Source organism: Paralichthys olivaceus, chromosome 11, assembly GCF_024713975.1.
Source record: "Paralichthys olivaceus isolate ysfri-2021 chromosome 11, ASM2471397v2, whole genome shotgun sequence".
In the NCBI taxonomy this organism is placed as follows: Eukaryota; Metazoa; Chordata; class Actinopteri; order Pleuronectiformes; family Paralichthyidae; genus Paralichthys; species Paralichthys olivaceus.
In genome coordinates this window covers 21,200,610-21,225,539 of record NC_091103.1, presented here as the reverse complement: position 1 = coordinate 21,225,539, position 24,930 = coordinate 21,200,610, and the positions used below count along the sequence as shown (strand labels likewise).

The 24,930-nt window shown below is 41.6% G+C and overlaps 1 protein-coding gene across 4 annotated transcripts in view; it reads left to right on the top strand.

Annotated features, from left to right (window-relative positions):
- robo1 (roundabout, axon guidance receptor, homolog 1 (Drosophila)) overlaps positions 1-24,930 on the top strand; it is a 206,046-nt gene that overhangs the window by 36,885 nt on the left and 144,231 nt on the right. The window contains exon 1 of one of the 4 annotated variants that reach the window (XM_069534293.1): positions 15,648-16,545. The exons of 1 other annotated variant lie outside the window; for it this stretch is intronic. In XM_069534293.1, the coding sequence (XP_069390394.1) occupies positions 16,398-16,545 (148 nt within the window). In that variant the 5' untranslated portion in view covers positions 15,648-16,397. Of the gene's footprint in view, positions 1-15,647; positions 16,546-24,930 lie in introns of those variants that run through there. 2 more of the 4 variants (XM_069534288.1, XM_069534291.1) reach the window with 2 other exon arrangements.

Here is a 24,930-nt window from a genome sequence, read left to right as displayed (position 1 = left end):
TCATAATTCAATGTCCCCTGTTTTGCTGCTTGTCTGGGATTGGCTGGCCCTGACAGCAGAGGAAGAGTTGGTGCTCCAGCGGCACCAGCCCATCTGTCCCCGCCTGCAGGCTGCTGCATTGATCCTCAGCCGTCTTACAATCAATGTCCATGCAGCCGCCGGGGGAGAAACGCCCCACAGCAGGCGCCTCTATCCACCTCCAACTCTGATACATCTGCAGGTGTGGGTCTTTCTCTTTATATCCCTGTGTCTTTTTCTCCAATAGCTCACACCCTTCACCACTGACCCCATCCGCTATCACACGCACACTTTGTGGCAAACAAGGGAGAAGTGAGACTGAGATGCTTGTTATTATCACAGCAGCAGACAATACCAGCTACAAACCAGTTTAATTTCCTAAGAGTTATGAAGGTATGTGCGTAATTGTTAGCCACTGATAAGCATCATGCTCTTTTCTTCCTGGTCCTACCCGACCAACGTTATTCCCGAAACACTTGTGTTGTTAGCATCTTTGCATTTACGGCAAAGGGCAGGAATTCAGAAACTTTTAATTTCTTGGAATGACATTTTCAGAAAGGAAAACGAAATGTGTGAGGTGTTAAATGTCAACCAGAGACTGCACATCACAAGCTTCCTTCTGCATTCTTGTCTGAATTTATTTGGCTTCCTCTGTGAACAGACTTTATGCTTTGCGAGTGATGGATGATGGGGATTCGAGGCTTAGTTTTCAAAATAGGTCCGGGATCCTTTTAATTTCATCACAAGCTGCTAATTTATTGGGACTCACACACTTGGCCACGCCAGCATGCTCTGATACGGTGGTTAGGGGAAATGTGTGTAATTACAGGGGACGAGATTCCAGCTCAGGGGATACCATTAAGACGTCAGACGTGCCCACCAATGGTTTACCACATGGTGGCAGGAATGGGTGAGATTCATTTGCTCTAACTAAGCTGGTCCAAGTTGTCAAAATGAAGCTGAGTTGACTGTACTCAAGAACCCTGCATGGCTGTCAAGTACAGTGATAGGAAGGATAACTATAGAAGGAGAGAAACGTATAGATCCGAACACTGCAAGGAGATCACTCATATTGAACATATAATCTCGGCCTAGCCATCGGGGGTTGCAGCCTCTCACACATCAAGATGAGCCGCAGCGGTGGTTCAGCTTCTCAAGGCCACAGACGTTCTCATAGGCAGAAAAACGCAGCGTAATTGGAAATCAGGCCGGCTGTGTGTGAGGCTGCTCAGTTAACTACCTAAATAAATTGGATGGCAAGAGGCTGGTGTCAATGACTGCAAATGGGGCTGTTAGGAGTGGGAGAGAAAACAAGGGACAGAAAGAGATAGAGACAGAGACGAGTGGAGAGTATGAGAAGCTGAGAGACAGAATTAGAGACAAATTGCATGTCTCTGACTCAGGTGAGATGAATAAACCAACACAAGCAGAAACTGTGGATACATGTACAAGCATTTATAGCAATTAAGATGCTGTGGGTTCAAGGAAATCCTTTTCAAGCTGAGGTTCTGTGTTGTCCTCCACAGATGCCTGCCTCGATGTGTGTGTGTGCGTCAAAGAGGCAGAGGCAAAACAAAGAGAGCATGTTGGGGAGTGGGTGAGAGTGAATTTGAAGCTTTATTACCGCCCTATATTGCAGCCCAGATTACAAATCTTGGAGCAGTTATTTCTGCCTTGAGATGTGACTTCAACCCCACGTTTGAGGCAAATCATCCTGTAACGATATTGCTTATTGCAAATGAGGGACGTGATGGAAGGTAATGAATAAGGCGGGGATACAATCCGATAAGGCGGGACCTGACTAAGTGGGTCTCACCTTCTAAACCTTCAGCCGGCCGAGCCCGTCTCCCACCGCACGGACGTTATTCAACCCGTAACAAGCCGATTCATTCAGACTGTTGGAGAGCAGAATTAGATTCCCGCTTGAGCGAACGCCGAGCAAAACATGAAGATGTTTTCCACACCCAACATGTGGCATTAACATAATTTCAGCTCAGGGTTGGGTCAGCAATAATAAGTTATGATAAAAACTGTCATTAGGGGCGGGAGTGTGCAGCGAACAGGAGACGCACATTTGGAGATTAATATGGGAGCTCTCTGGGGTACCTCAAATGTCAGGGGACATAGAATAATGAGACCAGCTTTGTAGGGATAACATACCTGTAAGAGTATATACTTGCTAGTGTGCATGCAATGTGGTTACATATGTGAGTCTCTGTATAATAATCTATAGGTCAAAATGCAGATGCAGCATTGCTCAATGCTTTTACTGTGAGAACACACATGAAGACAGCTTGTAAAATGAAATAAGATAAATCAAATTAAATAGACCTCATAATTAGTATGTGTGTTTATTCACTCACATGGGTATGATCTGTGCAGTTTAATCAATTTTGCATACTTCCTTAATTTCTATGAAAACATATAGTTACTGTTCTTGTATAAATTATGAAAAATGTCACCTAGTTGGATTTCAGCTTTTATATTTCCCAGACTTTATAACACTTCTTCATTTAATCATTATTTTTACTTGATTTTATTTTATCCTTCAGCAAGTACTTTTCTTACTGTATCTTATGTTCCCAGTTTTATTTCTTTGCAATTACATTGAAGTGCAACAGAAATGGACACAACTTCCCACAAGACTTTTGTTTGTTGTTTTATTAGCAGTAAGATTTTCCATAATTGGACTTTGCTTCAAAAAAACAGCCCGAAACCAAAAGCACTTAAAATGGACATTTCTGCAGCACATTTTTGGTTATTGCATTCATGTTTTTATAATTGTGATGGCAGAACTACCTTTACATTTATATTTGGATCATTGGTTGTGAGCTCAAACGTGATCAACTATTTGCAGGTTTATCAACCTTTCCCTTGTGGAGAACTCACACTTCCTACTTCCCTTGTTCAGCGGTCTTCTGCTGAGCTGCACCTACACTGAAATTGCCGTTAATGGTCAGAGAAACTCTTTAATTAATCAAACAAATAGATTCTACAATGTAGGAGCAGCTTCACAAGGACACGGCATCCACGGTAATGTGCAATTCGTCACAGGCAATGGCTTTAATCAGTGCATTAGATGGACATCACCTTAGATTTATTCATCTCTATACAAAGGCAGGAACAGCAGTGAATGGGATGTTTGGCCATTATGGATGCTGCAGGGAGCATTTGTTGTACGGTCACCGCCATATTTCTCAGAGATCATCGTCCTTTAGAGAAATCAGTCCAACGCTCTGTAACCCCAGGATATAGTTGTCAAATAAATACATTCTCACTTAATGCTCACTTCATTGTTTAATGCGCTAACACACAATAAACTGTTTATTTCGCTAAAGGTTTCATTTAATCTTTGTCTATAAAAATGTTGTTTTTTTTATGCTTAGAGAAATATAACCGCTTAAATAATCCATCTGTTTCTGATCTCTGTTGTCTACGAGCAGATTCTTCCTGATAACGCTGAAGCTGAAGGCCAGTTTTTGAGTAACAGTAACTAAGGAGTGGGTGGGAAACAGAGGCTCAGTGTCACCATCACTAGGGGATTGGGGCGGCACTACAACAGAAACCTAACAGAGATTAATCTCTTCCACTTACTGGGTGTTTATTTTGGGGGCATGTCTTTTAGGATCTTTTGACCATTATTTTCCCAACCATTTTGTCATTAAACAACAGAACCCTGTCTGCACATATAACCGCATGAGCACAGACTAATGAATTAACAACCTCAGTACAAGTTAGTGCAGCCATTGTCCTTTTTAGTGTAACCTCCCCCTCTTCCTGCCTCTGCTTTCCTGTCATCCGCTCTGTGTTTGATGCCGTTGATCTTGACGTGGTTTAACCTGAGAGCGGCTGCCTGCCGCCTCTGAAGCAAATCAAACGTGGAGTCTCCGGCTGCGTCAGGCCGATCTCTCTTGACACAGGGCTTTATTGAAAAAGCTATAGCCCTTTATAGAGAGAGTGTCAATTTCAAGACAAAGTCAAGATGGCAGTTGCACAGAATCCATATTTAATAGTGGCAAACGGAGCAAACACAATTGAGGGAAATCAATACCGCTTTCACATTTGATCATACATCACCTCTCTCTGAACTACTGCTTACATCCGTCTTTTTGTCTCCCTGAAAAAAGTAGCGGATCCACAACAATAAATTGTAAACAAACGCATAACAGTTCCACTTAATGGTTTGTGTACAAAGAGCTTTCTGTCTCTGCGTACACATACAGTAAATGGTTGTGATAATGTGGCTTTAAATGTCTCAGTATAGTGACAGAGAAGTGTTTTCCTGTTGTTATCCTTAGATTTTACACACTCATTCTTCTTAGACAATATTACCATGATAAAACATGTTTGCTTGCAATAAAGCATCACAGTGTGCATGCGCAGATTTACTCAGAAGAAAATTAAATGATATTTGAAGGGTGGTTGAGCTGCCATAGAACATTAAGCTGTAAGAAAATAAAAGTTTAAATACTCTAGTCGGATATGTTTGTTTTTTTCAATGGAGTCCATACAAGATCGGGTAATCATTTTAATGCTGAAGCTTAAAAATGAACATTACAAATAATTAGCACTGGTTTTGTAAGGGATGAAACTAATTTCAGTAATTTTCTTGACCAGTAAGGGTAAGATACTGTTTGGGGGCAGCTAAATGCTTCGTCCATACTATTAGATTTTTACGCCACAGTAATCTAAACTTTTAGAGCTGATGAAAGTGAGAAGAACGCTGCTGACCAGGTTTTAGTTTGAAAAACTGTGGAGCTGTGTTTTAGTTTGGAATCAATGACATAGACACACACAACTGCTTTGTGATTGGGTCTTTTCGGTCACGACATCGTGTTTGCTGATTCAACAGGCTCCTATCATATGACCCCATACCTGAAGAGAACAACCAGCATTCTCCTTGGCTGCCAACACTGTTTTTGTGAAAATGTAGTAGCATGGTTGTAGTTATTTTAGTCTTGGTCTTAACCAGGCAGCAAGCAGATGGACGTTGGGCACTGATGGCCATGGTGCAGTGTAAAGGGTGAAGGATGACTTGGTAAGGACGGTGGGAGGGCACACACATGACCATCACCTGTCTTTGTCTGCCTTTCTTTTCTCCGCGGGCCCCCCCTCCCTCATCTCATGCTCTGTGTCTGAGCCCCACAGGTAGCGTGCAGTGTGTGGTGATGAAAGGCCTCAGTAATGGATCTTTTCTATATCCAAGCCCAGCTAAACTGGTGTGACAGCTCTTCTCTCTCCCCAGACCAGGTTTTATATTGTCTCTTTCTGCGAGTGAATACATTTTGAATGAATGAATTTCATTACAGAGCCCTTTTGTTTGTGTGTGTGTGTGTGTGTGTGTGTGTGTGTGTGGGTGTGCATTCTCTTGCACACATGAGCCTTTTTCAACTAGATAAGAATTAGGTTGTGTTCATGTTTGGCCAGTTCCCAGGTGAGCTGCAGAATATGTGTGTGCAGTAAAACTGTCAGCACTGACCCCAGAAGAGTACTGTGTGGTGATATGTAGAATGAGATGGAAAAGGCTGTGTCAGAATTCACTTTACAGGCAAACAATGTTCCATAACAGCCTCTGCACTGCTTTTCTTCGCGTATTTGCTGATAGAGGCGACTTGTAGCGATGGCGTTTGTATCTATTTTCTGGGAACTTCTGTTGAGACTCAAGCAGTAAAAAGCCATTTCGATGCCAGCAGGAAGATGATTGACATGGGAGCCTTCCTGGTAATGTATAAAAATGTGCCTCTGATCACTGTGCACTCATGCAGTGGAGCATGCTGGAAAATACCAAGCCCGCCGCAAGCTCCCGGTCCCCCATCGCTGGGCAACATGTCCCCCCGCCAACCCCAACGCTCAATCTGGTGTATAAGTGCCCATCCCTCCCCCTGTCCGTCTTCTATCCCCTCCTCCGTCTCCTGCCTTCGCCTTGGCATACACACTCTGGTATGCACTGAAATTCAATCAGATGCTTAATTACATCTTAACATGGGTTCCTACCAGCTGGCTTTATTCCCCTGTTTCTGATTAAAGGGATTAGAAAAATGAAATTTAACAGTGGATTTGCATACCGCTCTAAAAGGGGGGGGGGGGGGGGGGGGGGGGACTGGCACGTCTCTGCGGCTGTCTGGCCAGCGTTTGCCACGCTCGTTCCCTGTAGTCGATCAAACAGGGGGAGGAAATACACAAGCATGTTCCCGTCGCCAATTCTGTGCCGCAGGTAGATCCAATCATGAGACATAGGAGCACAGCCATGTCTCTGCTCTCCATCTCACTTTGAATAACACAGACGTGATATCCTGTGACATAAATTCACAGGCATAGATCATATCAAAAAGTGCCATAAAAAGGGATACAGGAATGTGTTTACGTATATTTCATGCTGCATATTTCACAGATGTAGAGAATAAACCATTTCTGCTGCTCATATCTGCCTGATGAATGGCATACAGAGGAACCGGGTGGCTGTAGGCATATTTCCTAATGGGGCCAAGTAGGCCCACTATCCAAGCTGTGCAACGAAAATGGGCCCATTAATCACAGAGCCACCACCATCATCTCCATATGATTATTCTCCTCATGTATTGGCTAACTCCTCGCTGCACAGGAATTATTGTGACATCCTGCGCTATTCGCCGCTCTTTCATCCATTTTTTTTTTCTACCCCTCAAGATAACTCGCAGGCTTACTTTTCAACTTAATCCGCCGTCTGTAGCCGAACTAAATCTATCCTGAGAGGAGATCTGGTTACGCGTTCACTGTTTATTTTATGCAATTAAAAAGTGATTCTGTTGGAAGTTTGTATTAAAGGGATTAAAGGCTTATTGGTCTGTCAATTCACAGCGAGAGACAGAGGAAACAGTGTAGAGATGGAGAAATAAAGCTGTCTGAGGCCTCTGGTGAGAGAGGAGGAGAAAGAGACTTGAGTATTCATTGTATGTGTGTCTGTGTGTGTGTGTATGTGTTTACTTTGGCCAATTAGTGGACGCTTACCCATTGCAGCCATTTTGGCATCAATTTGAGAACAAACCAGATTAATCATTTACATTTTGCTTTTCATGAAGGACACTGTAATTAGTCCCAATGAAACAGTGTGAGGAGGATGTGGTCAAGGAAAGTATAACAATAGCTGTGAGGAAGTTGTGGCCCTGCTAGTCTCGCAACATGACACTCTACTGCCCTCTTTTGGAAGAGGAAAGGAAATCACTCCCAGTGATTCCTATGGCTTTGCACATTTTTGATAGACACAATGAAAGATGAGAGGACGCACAAATATAAAGCTCATATTTTGCAAAGATATAGCAAAGATGATGATTCATGCCTGCATCAATAAATAGACAGTGGCATGAGCTAATTACTTTAATATATATTTGAAATACAGAAGTAATCCTGTAAGTTTGATTCATTATTTTTTATTACTATTATTATTTTTTATTTGACCTAAATTAACAAAGAGCTTTTTTTCTGTCTGTAGTGAGCTAAAAGGCCTAATGAAGACTCAGTTTAGACTATTCTAGTTCACCTCAGCTTGGTTTAGAGCGCCACCTCTTGGCTAGATTGCATATTTCACATCCCCTCCCCATTATCTTCTGCCACACACAACAGCAGGTACTTACATGTGATTTACAAATAAACACAGTTGCAATATTTTTATTTGTGAGACAATTTGGCACAATTTTATGGAGCAAATGTTTGATGTTTACAACTTTTGCTGCCCTTTTTGTGATTTGTTCTCGTGTGTGTGATGTGTTTGCAGCACAAAAGATAGTGAGATGCAGCTTTGTCTGAAGTGTCCCTCTGTGCAACACAACATTTTATGAGAAACGCATGCACGTACACATCACACACACACACACACACCCACACAACATCATTAAATAGTTTGTACATGTGCTGAATAAGCATATACACACATTTTCTGCTGACTTTTTCAAAATTGAGGAGTAGATTTTAGGCCAGAAAGAAATAGAAGTCATTATAAAAATGTATATATATATATATATATATGTATATATATATATGTATATATATAAATGTATATATATATATATATATATATATATATATATATATATATATATATATATATATATATATATATATATATATATACATTTACATATATATAAAACAATATATTTTCCAGTAACACTTTGTGGGCCAGACAATTGTAGCATGACATAGCTTAGCGTTGAACACTCTTGTGCTCTTTGTTGAATGCTGCTGAATGAGACTATCCTTGAGTGAAGCACAAAATCAGATCACTGCTTTGTCAATTTCTATTCATTTGTACGTCTCACATGCTCCTCTGCTCTGATGGACTCGAGAAGCTGCTCGTCCTTGATGCTCTTAGTCGATGGAATGTTGTGTACAAGTATATGAGCTGTAAATAATTTATTCCAATCAATCCCTGGTGTAAGTGAACGTGTTCTCCAGAGAAGCTGATTTACAGATCTAATCTAGCAGGGTCTAATTTAGGAGTCAGGTGTCACGTCAACACCCAAACCCTGATCGACCTCACATGTCCCCGAATCTCCTTCAGGTGGAATCATTGGCTGAGGTGGCTTGCCTCAATTATTGACGGTGTGACACACTGCCTCCTGCTGGGGAGTAGCCATATTACAGAAGCTGACCTCAACAGCACCCCCCTCACATCTGTTGTAGCTGGTGCAGTGCGAGGCATCTCTTTTGAAGCTTGTGCAATTTTACTTTTAATGCTCCGACACCTTTTATACGACACCAGATGTTTCACCTGGTTCTCATCACACAGTCCAACGAGCACAAGCTGCAGCAGACGGCCCTTCAGAGACACATTGAACCAGAGGCACGGGGCATTAAAAGATGCATATCCGCAGTTATGACAATCCCATAATCATGAATGAGGCACATTTACACTGAGGGTTATGTGATTATCACCCGTGTACTTGGGGAAATGCCAGCGCCAGCGTGTCTGTGTTCAGATTGTGTAATTCCCACAGAGTTTGTGTGGACTCTCCAGAGTGGAGGGTGCAGGTGTCTTGAGGGAAACCTCACTGAAGTGAACTCTGCACTGATAGCTGACATATTTAAAGCACATATCTGACATAATTTACTACCCAAGAGCCCCTGGCAGCTTTTTTTGTGTGAGCAAAAGCAGATTTTTCCAAGAGGAAAAGCAAATTTACCCACTGCTATGACTGTGGATGTTGTGTCAGTATGTGTACAGGAGAGGGAGAAAAAGAGAGAGATTCCAATGTACTGTGTAAGTCAGTTTATTAAAATAAATACTATATCCTGCTTATGTGCACTCACTTTCATTTTGTATTACATTTTTGAGGTATTTGCACGTTTAATTAAAATACCTCTGCTTAGTTTCTTACTTTTACTTCATTTTGCATGATGTACATGATTTTGCATTGAAATCAAGTAAAAAAGCATCAGTGTCTTTGGAGTGAATTTGAAGACAGACATCTAAGAGATGGAATAAGATTCAAAAGGCAAGTTTGTACATTGATGTGGGAAAACGGAATACTGGACGTTTTCACACAGAGATGTACAGCAAACAAACAATGCATGCACAGAGAGTAAAAGGGTGAATTGGAGGGAGCGATGTAGCCTAATGCTGAGTGTTCAGGAGTGGTTATGGTCCAGATGGCCCTGCAGCAGCAGCAGCTGTAAATCACGGTGCGTTGTGGGATATGGACGATAGTGCTGCAGGCTGGAATCTCACTGCGAGGGGGCCACTGACGACAGCCATTACTGGGAATAGAACCAGGATTTCAGGGTGGGGAGGCAAATGGCATCGGCCCTGTTTCTCTATAAAAGAACAGATGCTAACATTAGCACATTGATTTGTTATAGAAATGTGGTTTGATTTGCTGTTTTCAGTCTTTAACACCACGGTCAGTGTCACAATTATCCACTTTTAATAACAAGCATTTGTTTGCTTCATTTTGATATTTGAACTTTTCCCTCAATATTTTTGAAAACCGAAAATGGACATCCCTCTTTTCACCATTTAATTTTGACGGTAAATCTCTGTCAAACCTCAGAGCGATTATAATATCGTGTCACACAAACACTAACGAACATTCACCGTCTAATGGGACGTACGTGAGTGAACAACACTTTTCAGGCTTTTAAAGCTAGCTCTTACATAGAATGAAGATTTAAAGTGACAGTGAATGTGTGTGAAGTGTCTTTCCCTTCATGTCATAGTATGTTGTGATCACATGTGGGGTTTTTTCCCCCTGCACACATTAACCTTCAGCCAGGTTCCTCCTGTGACTTCTCATTGATTAGAGAGTGACATTGGAGAGGTGAGGTTGTGTCTGTTTGTGTGTGTGTGTGTGTGTGTGTATCAGAGAAGACAGAGAGGGAGTTGTGGGTGGGTCAGTGGTGTTGATTGAGTGGCCCATCGTAACCTGGTCATGCAGGGAATGCTGGGTGCGGTCCTGTTTATCATACATGTGGAACATAACTCACTCGGAAACAGCACGGTCTCTGCGGCACTGATACACAGTAGAATAATGTTACTGCTCTACTCCCAAGCGTGCACACACTGGAGGGACGGGCAGAAGATCCGGCGATGAACTGTATTTACAACCTGTAGACTGGTTGTCAGTGTGTCGTGTGTCACGCAGTAATTCTTACCTGGGGTCAACACCTCATCTCCGCAAATGTGGATGGATCCTGATTTCTCTTTGCATTCTTGAGGTCGAGACAGTGATGAAATATGAATCACTCACATCTCTGGTATGTAGGTTGAGAAAAAAAAAAACCTGTCATAACAGAATCACCAGAGTCCTGATGGCTAATTTATGATCCATCTGCCCTTCTCTGAAACACTATCATGAAAAATCCGTACTCAACGCACTTTAAATAACATACAGAGATTTACAGTAAGTTATTGTACTGTGACGTTACAAAAGCACATTGAGATTTACACTGCTCCTTTTTATAAATGTACAATGGGAACTGTTGTTGTGGCAAATCATCAGCTACTACAATATAAATGTAATACCCTGGCCAATAAAAGCACCAGGCAAATACTCTGCAGCTTATTGGTGTGGCTCTCTGTGGGTCACATGGATTCAAAGGGATATTTAGACATTTTAGGACACATTTCTTTATAACCTAAAATCAGCTCAAGTAAATGGTAAATGGACTGTATTTTTAAGCGCTTTTCTGTCTTTTAAAGGTAGGAAAGTGCTGTAAGGGGCACCTGTTAGTTCACCTGGCAGTGTGGGCGCTTTACCACTCAGAGCCCTTTACACTTCCTTTCACATTCATGCAGCACCTCTACATGCAGCTCTTTGTCTATCACACATCACTGACACGGTTTTTCTTGTCCAAGGACACTTTAGCGTGTGGACTATAGAGGAGCTGGGGATCAAACCACCCACCTTCAGGTTCATGGACGACCCGCTCTTCCTGACTGTGTTGAATATTGAGCCAGAGCCATGAGTGAGCTAGCTGAGTTTAGCAGCTGGAAACAGGGGGAAGCAGCTGGTTTTACTCTTCTACAAAATCTGCTACACCTCAAGAAAACACTAAGCAGAAAAACCTGAAACCGAGGATAAACTGTGGTCTTCTGAGAGTTTGACTTATTGCTGCTGGATGTTCAGATCATTCTCTCTCTGCAAAGTCCAAACTTCAAATCTTGAAGTTTTCAAAGATAAATGTATGAAGTTACTGTAGTTTCTCTTCCCCTCGGCCATTGCTTCCCTCCTTTCTTCATGTGTGAGTTTGTATGAGTGGTACAAAGTGTGTGCAAGCTCCCCCCCTCTGAAACACTAGCTGAGCTCCAAGCTGTGAAGTACCAATGTCCAGTCCCTGCTGGGTGTCTTTGTACCACCCATCAACCCCTGCTGTCACATCACGTCAGCAGAACAGAGAGGGTGAGCTTCATAATCATCATACTGTCGTGGTGAAGAAAAGTGTTAGCGATGTGTCCTCTGCAAACACAGGGGATCCATCACATTTTCTCTGCGTGAGATTTCAGCTTTATAAAAGTTAAATATTTTACTCTTGAGAGTGAAATTGTTCAAGTTGAAGTTCTGCCGCCAACTTGACCAGAGTTAATTGCGTACGACAAAAGAAAACAAATCTGTTGCTAAATAGTTTTCATGCACAAGGTCAGTGAGATAATATTTTGCAGTGTTAAAAGTATTATGTGTGTGTTTCTCTTGATCATAAGAAGCTATTCAGCACCATTCTGCACCCAAAAAACAAATGCTTATTGTTGCTCCACTTACATGAGTGCAAGGACTTACTTAGAATTGTAACTTTTCTGAGCATAAGCATTTTTGCTTAGTCCTGAGGGTTGTCACTTGATCTGAGGGTTTGAGGTTTGCAGGGGTGAGCAGTTCTTTCAGACAGGCAAGTCTGTAGCTGTGCTGAACAGTCAGGTGAATGAGTCAGAGAGTCGGCTGGAGCTGATGCACAAAGGGTTTGATAGTTAGACTAAATTGGAGACTCAAGATCCCTGTGCTGCAGTATTTTGGCTTTAAAGGTTGACTCCTCTATATTCAGGTTTATCAGTTGAATTGGTGTTGTTACTTTAAAAGGTTTAAAGTTCAAAAAATATCTGTGTTGTGCTCAGTCATCAGCTTCTGTGTTGGAAATGGTGGCCTCTCGCTTTACCCAGCTTTGTTAGGGGGCATCCCAGAGCAGCCACAAGGTGTGCATTATGCAAATTTAACGTCACAATCTTGTGGAGGTATCAGCCGGACTGCTGAGGAGGGGTTTCAGCGAGCTCCATTTAACTTATATAACACACTAGAGGAAGGAGAGACTGAAAAGGCATCTTATGTCTCTTTTAAAATTTGGCTCCTGTCTGGCAGTGAGTGGGACCGGCTATTTGGCTGAGAATAATTGTGCCTCGTCCTTTTTTTCACCCTCTCAAGGTAGTTTTTTGTGACAAAATATTGCTGTGGCTCAGCACAGAACAGCTTATTTGTATAATTTTTCACAATCAACATGCAAATTAAACAGCAGTTCATGCTCTTTGTTGGCACCAACAACTGAGAGCGTGTAGAGAATGAAAAGACGAGGCAGAGGTTTGACCACAGCTGACAAGATGTGTACTGAAACAATGAGTTCTGCCAAAAGCTGTTGACAAATGGAGATAAATAAGTCCAGGGTTGTGCCAAAGATGAACAGTGTTGTGGAGTTACGAAGGTGCAAATGAAGGCTGTACCAAACAGACTTTGCACAGTATCAGCTGACTCTGCAACCGAGTGACAAAATGTTTCTGGGATGTATTGTACTTTACATTTATCCTTCTTAGACTGGTGGTTAAAATGACCGCAGATTGAGTTTGTAGAACACACATGAAAAATACATGGAGCTCGGCAGTGAGGCCGTCCATAATGTTAATGTTGAGTAGCAAAAATGTCAGAGCATGACACCCTGTGTGAATATGTGCGTGAGTTGAAGTAATGTATGAGTGCAATTGAATTTTTCAGTGACACAGCTGTGGTGCTTTTTCTGTTGGGTGAAGTTTATAGTGTGCATGTTCATTCAAAATACAGCAACCGTGTCAGGCAGTGAAATTAAATATGCAATATAATATGTTTTTATGCGTATTAGAATCACATCTGTGATTGTGATTAATATCTTATGACCTATCTAGAAAAGTAATACAGTGGTAATACACGTTAGAAACAGCATTTGCTGGGAAATGACTAAATGGGAGCAAGTTGAATTATAAAATAATAATATAAGTGAATCTGTGCATTGCATTGGCGTTGGCATTGGCGGAGCCCCCAACTGGCAAGGCACCCATAATTAGTTAGAAACTGAACACTACCAACATCTCACATGTGCAGTTCAACTTGGCTCAATTCAAATAATAACAGTTCTTTACCTGCTCTCCTTTGTTATACTGCAAACAACAAAGCAACACAACTTAAGTCTATAATTACTGACACAATAATCTTTTATCAGTCCATCTATTCTCTATAAACTATTTGTTTTCAGACATGCCATCCACCTGTTGTCTGTAAACATGAAGCTAATCTCTTCCTGAGCAGACTAACAAAGATACATTTTATAAATAAACGCATTTGGCTCAATGAGGACAGATTGTAAAATGCTGCCTCTTTTGTTACTGCCACAGCGTTTAATCATCCTGCGTAGAATTTGCGTTGCATTGTGCAGGTCTCTGAGCCGCTGGCATTAGCAGTGACATTTCGCAGGTAGCGGTGTTAGATTGCTCCGGCGTCCCAAGGGGTTGAAGTGGTCCGTCCTCACTGCAGTGGTAATTATTCCAGAGGCCTAATCATTAGAGAGTTTTAATCAGGCCTCCATCAGCGGTTAATGTAACATGATTAATAATATCTCAGGGAACATGGTCCTTATGGGCCACTACACCAGGATTACATGTCGAATAGAGATGCTTGGCATTAGCATTAGCCACAGTGTTCAACTAAATAAGAGCATCAGGTGATCAGACTTATCTGAGAACAGTAGATGTAAAGAGAAAGAGAGACTTGCAGACTATATTCCAGTGGATAGCTTGTGACAGAAAACAAGCAAACGAGTTTAAGCTCTCTTCATCCTCTCGTTGACCTCACACACTGTAAATTCCCATCTATGTGGATGACATTATGTTTGTTTGGAGGCATTTTACCGACAGTGATGAAGGGCATATGAGAGAGAGAGAGATGTGGGGGAGGGCGGAAGGGGAGGTGCTGCTGACACCTCCAGTTTCCCACGTTAACCTGCACTCACCTGCCTCCTGACAGGCGGAGGAAACGGGCAATGTAACTCTAGACCCAGACTTGCTGAGCTTGTTTTTCACCAAAATAGTCTTTGTGGTTTTTGTGTGTGTGTGCGTGTGAGTGTTTGTGTGTGTGTGTGTGTGTGTGTGTGTGTGAGTGTGTGTGTGTGTGTGTGTGTGTGTGTGTGTGTGTCAATACACTACAGATAATGTATTTGTAAGAACCTTTAGAAAAAGAAAAATATGATTTTTTGTCCGGAAATGGGTCTTGTAGGCGAGACACAGATTTATTATTTAAAATGTGACAAATTTGTTTGGTAGAGGAAGGTTGAGTCGAGTATAAATCAAGTGTAAAGGTCAGGTGTAAATCAGCCTAAAGTTTTTTAAACTTCTGAATTTTAGTATGTTATGAAGTGGCTTTATTCTTCTTCAGATTTGTCATTGCATGATAATAAGTTTGTCAAAGCTGATGTCACTCAGTTGTTCAGAAGTCTTACTTTGAGTTACCGTCGCACACACATAAACACCAATTTAAACTGGTTTGCGTACATGTCTATACAGGTGCATGCTGGGAGGGTCGGTTGGTCGGGCTTGCGGGAACCACGGTTTTTTGTTTGTTTTTAAATTTGGAAAAACATTAGATCAGTGGAAACCTGTTCCAGTCGCACACACACCCACACACAGACACACAGTCGGGCAGAGGTTACAACTGCTGAGCTCAGTCGGGCTGTGGAATCATCATGACGGCTGCGCAAAAGAGCAACAGCCATTGCACTTGAGAAATTGCTATTCACACCCCCCACACTTGTCTCACTCAGTCTCTCTCTATTTCTCCCTCCCTCCTTTGCTCGGAGATGCACTCCCCCCCCCCCTCCCTCTCTCTCTCTCACTCACTCACTCTGTGTGTCTCTCTCTCTCTCTCAGAAGCTCTATTGACAAAGTCAAGGCTGCTCTGTAGTGAACTATCTCCGTGATTTATTTCTTATTTTCATATCAACACTGCCTCATGTGATCTGAGACGGGTGCTATAGCCGGATGAAGAGAGGGAGAGAGAGAGGGGGGAGGACACACCTGCATTTACACACACTCCTGGACACACTCCCTCATTCCATCCGCGCCTGGTGCAGGTGAGGAGATTTGGCTGCTGCTGGATCATTTGTGTGTCACCGGTCCAAACTGTGAACTGCTGCTCTGCAAGAGGACAATCAGGTTTCTCCTTCCTGTGCTGCCTCGACTCATGGGAGCTGTTACCACTGAGCTCAGCTTGAGCCTTGACCAGCACAGCAATAAATACCTCCCCATCTCCAAGAAGCAGTGAGAAGAGGAAGAGGACAAGTGCAAAGAGAGGAAAAAGTCAACACTGATATTTTGGAGTTAAAGATCTGGAAACCCCGGCTTAGTTTGCCTGTTGACCAGTGCTGGAGTTACAGCCAGTCTGTGAAGCTATTACCTTCAGAGGGATCACTCCAATCCACCAGGAGGAGGGGGGGATGTCTGCGTTGAGTGTGTGACCCCTCTGGGGCGTCAGTGTTGTGGCCCAGAGGCGAACGCTCCAGGAGAAGCTGAGCAGTGCTGCAGCTGCTTGTTATTGTTTTGGATCTCTCGCTACAGCTGTGTGAGGTATGACTGTGGAGTGTGGCTCATCGCTCCCCATGGCCCTCGACTCTGTGCTGTAGCCGGGATGCAAGCTTCAGAGGCAGGCATGGCCAGTGGGCGGATGCCGCTGCTGCTGCTGGTGGTGCTGGCGGAGGTGCTGAGTGGAGTCTGTGTACCAGGGGATGGCTCGGGGAGGCACAAGGGAAGCTGGAGGTGGAAAGGAGACAGGGGCCGTGAGTAACTCATCCTCTCTCTCCTACACTTTACTCGCTCTCCTCCTTTTTTTTGCTTTTCTTCCTCCTCCTGCTCTTTAATTTTTTACAAAGACCAGCTGGATCAAACAGGCTATTTTCCTGTGCTCTGTTTAATTCCCTGGACCTGTGAAGTATGATCCAGGAAGCACTAAAACTGTGTGCCACTTTGATTACTCCGGGTGCTGCTCGAGTCTCAGCTCATCTCTCTGTTGCAGGCACCTGGATATGAGAATGAAATAAATCGCAAATATGAGGCCAGCGACCTTGGCATGTGTTGCAGGCTTTAAGAGCTATCACTATGTACGTGACTGTGAAAGTGCTTCTCTGCTGTTGGAATTGCTGTGAGGTGCAATTCATGGTTTATTATCCCGCTCCCTGTGCTCTTCTTTCCCTCAGCATCACTCTAATTTTCCTGTATGAATAACTCTCTCAGAGTCTCATTCGTAGTCATTAATTGATCAGCGTTGAGTTGTAAAAAGCTACTCCGAGTGATGGGGCTGCCTATTTCCTCAGAGTGAAAGCTGAGTGTAGCTTTGAGTGACTTCATTACATATGCTGACACATGAGTGCATGGATGTCGGGAGAGAGGATGCTGAAATGAGCAGAGAGCTGCGGTTTGATTCAGGACATTGCTGCTGGCTTTTGGCTGCTGCCTAATGGGATTGTTTGGCATGCCACTGCTGCTTGACGCTGAGTGATGAAGTGGGTAGTGTGTCCCTTTTGTGTCCGTCCCCTCTGTGGAGGTTAAAGGGAGATCACAGTCTTGATACCGCTCCAAGATTAAATGACTGGAATGGGATGGAAGAGGCTTTAAGTCAACCCGGAGCAGGTCACTTGCCAAGGAGACATGAGCTGGTCTCGCAGTGGCATGAAAAGTGATAGCTTTCGCAGTGGCAATGGAAGTCATGGGTTCTGGTTTATATTTAGCTACTTGCTAATTCTGTAAAATACAACCATGGTCTCAAATCCCATAGATTCTTCTTGATCTACTGTTAATATGGTTAAATTGACACAGCTCAAACATGAGTTTCAATAAATATTGAACTTGGAGGAAATGTAGGTGCATTATTTACGAACAAAACAAATCAACTTGATTAAGCGAGTTTTTCACATTTGACAATATCTGGATATAGAACTATGCTGAAAAACTTTGCATATTGTAAAATATATAAAAGAACATGCAGGGCACTCTAGATCGTCCACAGGTTGACTCAATGGTTTGCATTGTACAAACTGTTGTACAAACACATCTTTCTACAGTAAATCAGCAGCAAAAACAAACCAATTAAAAAACACAGAAGTCCCGCCCCCTCTCTGGCACCAAATAATAATTTTTTGAACAGGTTAAACAGTAAACAGTCAAATGAGTTACGCTGCTGCCAAGGCTGTCATCATCAGGTGCCGTGGGCATTGTTACCGAATCCGCTGGATAAGGTTTCTTTAAATGCCCACAAATATTAATAGATACAGACTCATTTTTCATTAGATCTAATGACAACTATCGATGTATTAATATGACGCTGAAAAAGAATTTGAAATGTGATGTTTGAATGAGGAGGATTTCTAAGCTTATTTGTGTATATTTTTTTGAAGTTAACATCATAATTATGATGTGTGTTCAGGTTTGACCAAAGAGTCATGAGATGAATTTTGACACAAAGATGACATTCATGTGATTTTAAGATGTTTGTGGTACAAAATGTGATGAATGAATATTGATATTTGAGAACAGGTCACACAAACAATCACAGAGGGTTTGGTTTGGAGATTGGTTCTTGTTTTGATTGATCTGTGAATACATCTAATTTAAGATTTAAGTGTCTCTCATTCACTTTCATTTGTAAAAGCAGCTGTCGATAAAACATAGGTGAGACTGTTTTCTCTTTATGTATTTCAGAGGACCGTACTCAGATCTCAACCTTCTCACTTGCACCAGAGATGTAAAACAGCACTTAATACAAAAGCTGGTGCACATTCTCCCAGTCAATCAACTTTATTGACAACACTTGCATTTTTACTGCAGGAGTTATACATTCATGGTTTGGTTATGAATTCTACAGGCCTGTGATCAAGCTGTGGTGACCAGGTGAGCAGTGGAGCTCTAGATTTCAGCTCTGAATCCAAGAACTCATTTCAAATTTAGTTTCTGACAAAGTCCAGGCATATTTTATCATGAGAGTGCAGCTTTCAGTGGAAAATCTTAGCTGTTGAGAGCCAGGTGCTTTTTTGAAGTTTAAGTGGAGAGAATAGCGAAGCTGAAAGGATTGTGAATCTTGGACTTATGTTACTTCATATCTGCCAGATGTGTGCATACGCAAATGCCAACAACAACTTTGACTACCAAATTAAAAGCTGATACGTCAGTGTTGCGTTTACAGCTTCTGCTTCCCCGACACAGTCAGCAGAGGAGTCAATTCAGGTTTAAATGTTCCCATCAATATTCTTTTACATTGTACTAATGTGCCCTTTTACTCTGTATAACCATAATAGGAACATTTACTTTGGGAGATTCTGCTCAGGTGAACATTTAGCTTGAATTCTGACACCATTGAAGTGTACCTCATTTATTGTGTGTCCTCCCAGTCCATGTTACAATAGAATCACTGCAACCTGTCTTTTGTGACTTTTGTGTATCAGTGTTTTCTAATCTTGTCACCTTATCCAGTTATAAAAAGCTTCATCTGTGATAAAATGTGGAAGGGCCAGGCTACCAAAATAATGTGACTGAGTTTATCTCTCGGATACTGGATGTGTCAGGCTGCAGTTTGCACACAAAAGTTCCATTTGGCAGCTCACAAAAAATATAGTGATATGCATGAGGGCAGCCTGCTGATGTAAGTGATAATGTCACCAGCTATTATTTGCTACCTCAGACTAAATCTCTTCTACGACTGTGCGAAGCAGAGCTCCTCTCTCTGCGGAGCATGATGTGCACTTTTGTAGTTGGTGTAGAAGCTGTTTCTCTTTCCTTGTGTCTCAAATCTCTCTCTGCCACACACACACACACACTGGCCAGTACATGAAGCCACAGTAGGACCAATGCGTAAAATGGGATTTCTGTGTGCACGTGTTTAAGTATGCGTATGTGTGGGTGTGTGTACATGATGAATAAAATATCATATTTTCTATTTGTAGGGAAAGGTTGTCACCTCAGGTCCACACAGCTTACATGTGCCCCCAGCGCAACGGAACGCTCTGCTATGCACATTCTTTACCTCTGAGTCCGACAGTTTGTTGGACTAGTCAGACGGACCAGTCAGGAGTGGGTTAGTTGTGTTGCTGCAAGCTGATGGGCCGACCTTCTTTCAAAAATGACACCCATAATTCAGCCTCCAGTATATTTGCGGTTCTCATGCATAAAAATTAGTTTTGGTCCGACTTGAACTTGTAAGTCCCCAAAACAGACCACTGTCTTGTTCACTGAGGTTTTGGTTTTTCTCTCTGACGTTGCCTCATGATGGATGAGGAAGATTATAGGATTTACCGCTGATTTACTCTGCTCTCGATGCGCAGAGAAGCCACAGAAATATGACTGTCTGCCCCCCCAGAATTCAAAGTATAAGAATCTTATTTGTTTCCAGAGATTCTCCACAGATGCTGTTTAAGGGTTTTCCCTCTGTTTATTCCTGCGAGGAAAGTAAATACATTTTTTAATCATGAGAGTGCAGCAGTTTAAACTTTATTTCTACAGTTGCTGCTACCTCTTGTATTAGATTTGTGGTTTGTGTGAAAAACGTAGTTCTGCCCCCAATACTGTCAAGACAAATTATCTAGCGATGTGTAGATGAAAGTATGTTTTGCCTTCATATAGGAGGTTCGGTCTGGATCGGTCTCTGGTTTCATTTGGAATGAAATGATGAAACCTCCCTATGAGCACGTTTAAAACTGTACTATTATACTGTAAATATCTTTTTTAGCTGCAGTTTGCATGAAATATTTTCCATGGGAGTTGCATATGAAATCACGTATCCAATAAATGGCAACAGTGGCATTTTAAGTTTGGATGAGATGGAGAGAATAAATGAGTGCTAATGAGCCGTGGACTGAATCCTGTGGTTCGGGCCAGAGGCCAGATTGAGTCCAGACAGTTTTAACCACAGGCACACTGTCATCACAAACTCTCACAGGCAGAGAACAGTTACATCCACATATGTATATATATATATATATATATATATATATATATATATATATGTATCATTCTTCGTACTGTAATATCAGATATTTTCTTCCGTGTCAGTCTTAATATTTATATATATATAATATTTGAATATTTGTAATCATATCTAATTTTAAAAAATAATTTTAGTTAAGTACATTTTTCACATTCGTGCCCTAATTCACTGTTAGATGTGTTAATGAGAACCAAGGCCCAGATGTTCTCATTTTTCCTGCAGTTATTTTTCTTTTTTTTGGTCAGTCTGTGCTTTTCCAAGGGTTCAGACAATTTTAATTAGGTAGCATTAAGTGAATCTCAATTAGTGCATGTAACACCCAAGGTCATTAACAATGCTGTGGAAGGTCAGTTAGTCATAGAGGCTGAGCAAGGGGAGAAGCCATATCTGATTATTTTCCTCTCAACATAGTGAATAAAATGCATGAAAAATAAACTATTAATTATTTTAAATATTTGTGTCTCACTTTCACAGAAAGCTGCCAACTAATGCATCATATAAGCCTGTTTTGAGGTTACTTTTGCTGACTTTACAATCTTGCAAAGACGGCCACTGTATTCATTTTATGGGTATTTTGCAGAAAATGCACAGCGCTTGGTATCTTGTTGCATTCAAAACAACATCGTATGCTGTGAATTATGAGAAGAATTGAAACTTTTAGCAGAGAGAAGTGGAAAAACAGGTGGAAAGTGTGATTAGACACGGTTCATAAATATGGTGCTCAGACAGGCATGGGCCTGAGTGAAAGCACTGGGATCCGGGGTTCTGAGTATATGCAGGGTCAACGGTCATTAAGTGCTGAGGCAGGTCTTTCAAGGTTAAAAATCAAATTGCAGCACCCCTTGATGTTTTATTCCTCCCTTTTCACGCTGCTTTCACTTGTAATGTTTTTACAGGCAAGTGTCCATACATACAAATGGCCTGGTTTCCACATCTGGAGCTGAGACGTATGAAATGACAAATGAAATTTTAAGAAAAAACATGTGATTGCTTTTCGTGTATTTTCTGCTTCGGTCCTGACACCCGTTTGACGGCGTTCACTTTGTGGACAACTACTTCGGGCATTTCTGTCAGGTCTGAGGCTGAGAAACTGTTTTACCATCACATGCATGAGATCACTGTTAAATAATTCAAACACAGTGGAGAAGATATTATGCAGCTGACATTACTATTTATTTTCATTCGTTAGCTGGTGCTCTAACAATGTGGCAAACAAAATGAAACTTAGAGGCTAACATGATGACTCACTAACTGATTGTGTGTAAATAATGGTGATGTTATTTATCATCGGCTAATACAAATACAGCGGGGAACACCTCAGTGAGCTCTATGTTGGAATATGGTGTTTTTGAAGTATGATAGGTTGCTTTTAAATATTTAGCATTGCTGAAATGTAACATGTTTGGACTTGTTGGTGATTAATGTCTGCAAATCATAAAGATGTGAATAATTTAGGCTATGCCATGTTTTTATGCTACACAGCCAATGATAGCCCTGACTTACTTTGCTTAGCTGCTTATTACTGCTGATTACTATATCTTACTTCACTCACCAAGTGCTGTGTCCAGCAAAAAGGCAAAACCAATGTTTACTCCTGTTTGCTGCTAAATCTATCAAAGATGCAGGAGTCCAAGATCAAACTACTTAAAGGTTCAGTGTGTAAGATTTAGGTGAAAGGGATTTTTGGCAGAAATTAAATATAAAAGAATCCTAGTGATGTTTTCACTGGTGTGTTTCATCTAATTTGTATAAATTGTTATTTTCTTAACCATAGAATCGGCCTTTATATTTAAAAACTTTATATTTCCATGGAGGGGGGGGTCCTCTCTGTGGAGTCCGCCACATTTTTTACTGTCGTCCAAACTGGACAAATTAAAACCTTTTGAGTTTTCATGACAACTGAAGTTCACCACAGGTTCTCTTTCATGTTGGGAAGGGGAAGTATTCAGCTTCACTTCTGGATATCACCAAATTCTACACACTGAGCTTTTAAGAATGCTAACCAACTTGCCCCAGCCTGGTCGTAGCTGTTTGTGATATTTGTTCTTATACTGAAGAAACAGATAAACAAACAAAAACACATTGTGTTCATGTACTGTATCCTGTCTCTCTAGTTTGGTGATATTGGCCAAACTAGTTGTTCAGAGTTTCTACACTGAAGATGTACCTGAGGTGGATGGTGTGAATGATGGTTCTTACTGGATCAATCTTTCATGCTGAAAAGTGATGAGAAAAATTCCAATATGTGTATCAGCAGATAACCAGGCCAGCATTGTGAGCAATGGCAAGAAGTTGAAAATTGAAAATGATGACAATAAAGAGGAAAAGGTTTTTAGACAAATGAACATAGTGTGATCTTGATGTCTCTTTTGTGGAATGCATTTAAAGATTTCTGCATACACATTAAATATTCACATTTGACAGAATGAGTTCAGTTTCATGTACTGTTTGTCAGCTTTTTCATTATCATTTTTGCTGAGGAGACAGCCTCGCTTGGTTTCCTGAAATACATCCGGCGGGGCACTCAGACATAAACGTGCACATATAGGCCAGGCGGTCTGTCTGGCTGACAGCAGCAGAGCCTCCGGTCCAACCACAGCAAAGAAGGGGCAAGCTGTTTACCATCCCAGACAAAAATCTGATGGGGCCTCTGTTTTCCCTTGACTCCACTGATGATGTGGTAATTATAGGAGAGGCCTCACACCTCCAGGCCGGGAACAGCTTTAGGCTCAAGACACTGTTGTTTTTGTCTGTCTCTGGCATATTTTGGTCACGCTATTGACCGGAGGCAGAGTGGTTGAGACTTGCACAAGTGGATGTTAATTAGCAACACAAGCAGAAATGGTCATGGAGCAGGGGGATTCTCGCTACGTGACATTTGGACCAATGTGATATGATTCATAGGTGACAATTCTATATTTGAATGGAGTTTATGGATATTTTTTTACAACTTCTGATCTTTTTTAAGAAACTATCAAACCAAAACATATTTTCTCCCGTAGTGACCATCCATGTTAGTGCATTCCAGCTGTGCCAGTGGTTAGTCGTCCATGGTGGGAACTGAGAGGACCTGTACATCCTCATCCCTCCATCACACTGACACTGAAAAGTTTGCACACATCATTTCCTCGCAACAATCCCTAGCTCTGTCCATCAGCACAGACATGATGGAAAGACATTACTCACAAAACTCCGCTTTACTTTGAGCTTGTGTTTTGCATCAAGCCATCTGTTTCCACAACACAGACAGAATTTGGGATTGAAGTTGACGTTATTTGGCATCGCTGTGGGGGAGGATGCAGAATCCAAGGTTGAGTATAGGTTACATCCCCGTCGCTGAATCAAACTTTATTCTCACCATATGTAGCAGTCGCACAATTTAAAATAGAGAAAATTACACTTCAGGGTATTGTATTGCCAGCAGGTGTTGCCTCTGCTTTGAATTGTCTAAAGTTTCTGAAATCACATGGTAAATTTAGATGTTTTTGACTTCCGGAAACATCATCACTGCAATGTCAGGATCCAATTTTGTTGCTATGCCATGTGAATAATATAATAAAAGGTAATCATCCAAAACGTATGACTCAGTGCCCTCTTAGTGGCACTAATCAGCATTAATGAAGACTGGCGGTGGACTTCATAAAACTTGAAATGAACCCCAATTAATATGCTAATTAGAAATCTGCAATGAGCCAGGGCTGGTCTTATTATATTAAACAGTCTCTTTATAGATTAATTTAAAAAGACTGTGTTCTCAGTTATTTATTTTTGTGCGCTCTCTTCTTCTACAATCTGAACAACATAGCATAAGGAGTTCAGCACTGTTGCAGGATGTAAGTGTAACAGCACAGAAATAGTTGCACACCACATGAAGGCACTATTGGACATATTACCACCAGATGTCTGACACCATGGCGTTGGTTTCCCCTGCGTAGTCCTCTCTCGAACATATGAATGTAACAAAATGTCGGTGATGACTGTGATTTACAAGGGTGTGTAAATCACCCAACCTTTGCATTAGGCTGTTGTATTGTGTGCAACCACTTTTTCTCAACTCTTCGTCAGAAGGACTCGATTCTTTGGAATAAAACTGTTCTTAGCTTTTTATGTGTTTGAGCTCAACACAAATGGAAATACAATACCCTGCACTGTAGCTGCAGTCCAGAAAGTCACCTGTCACTAATAAATT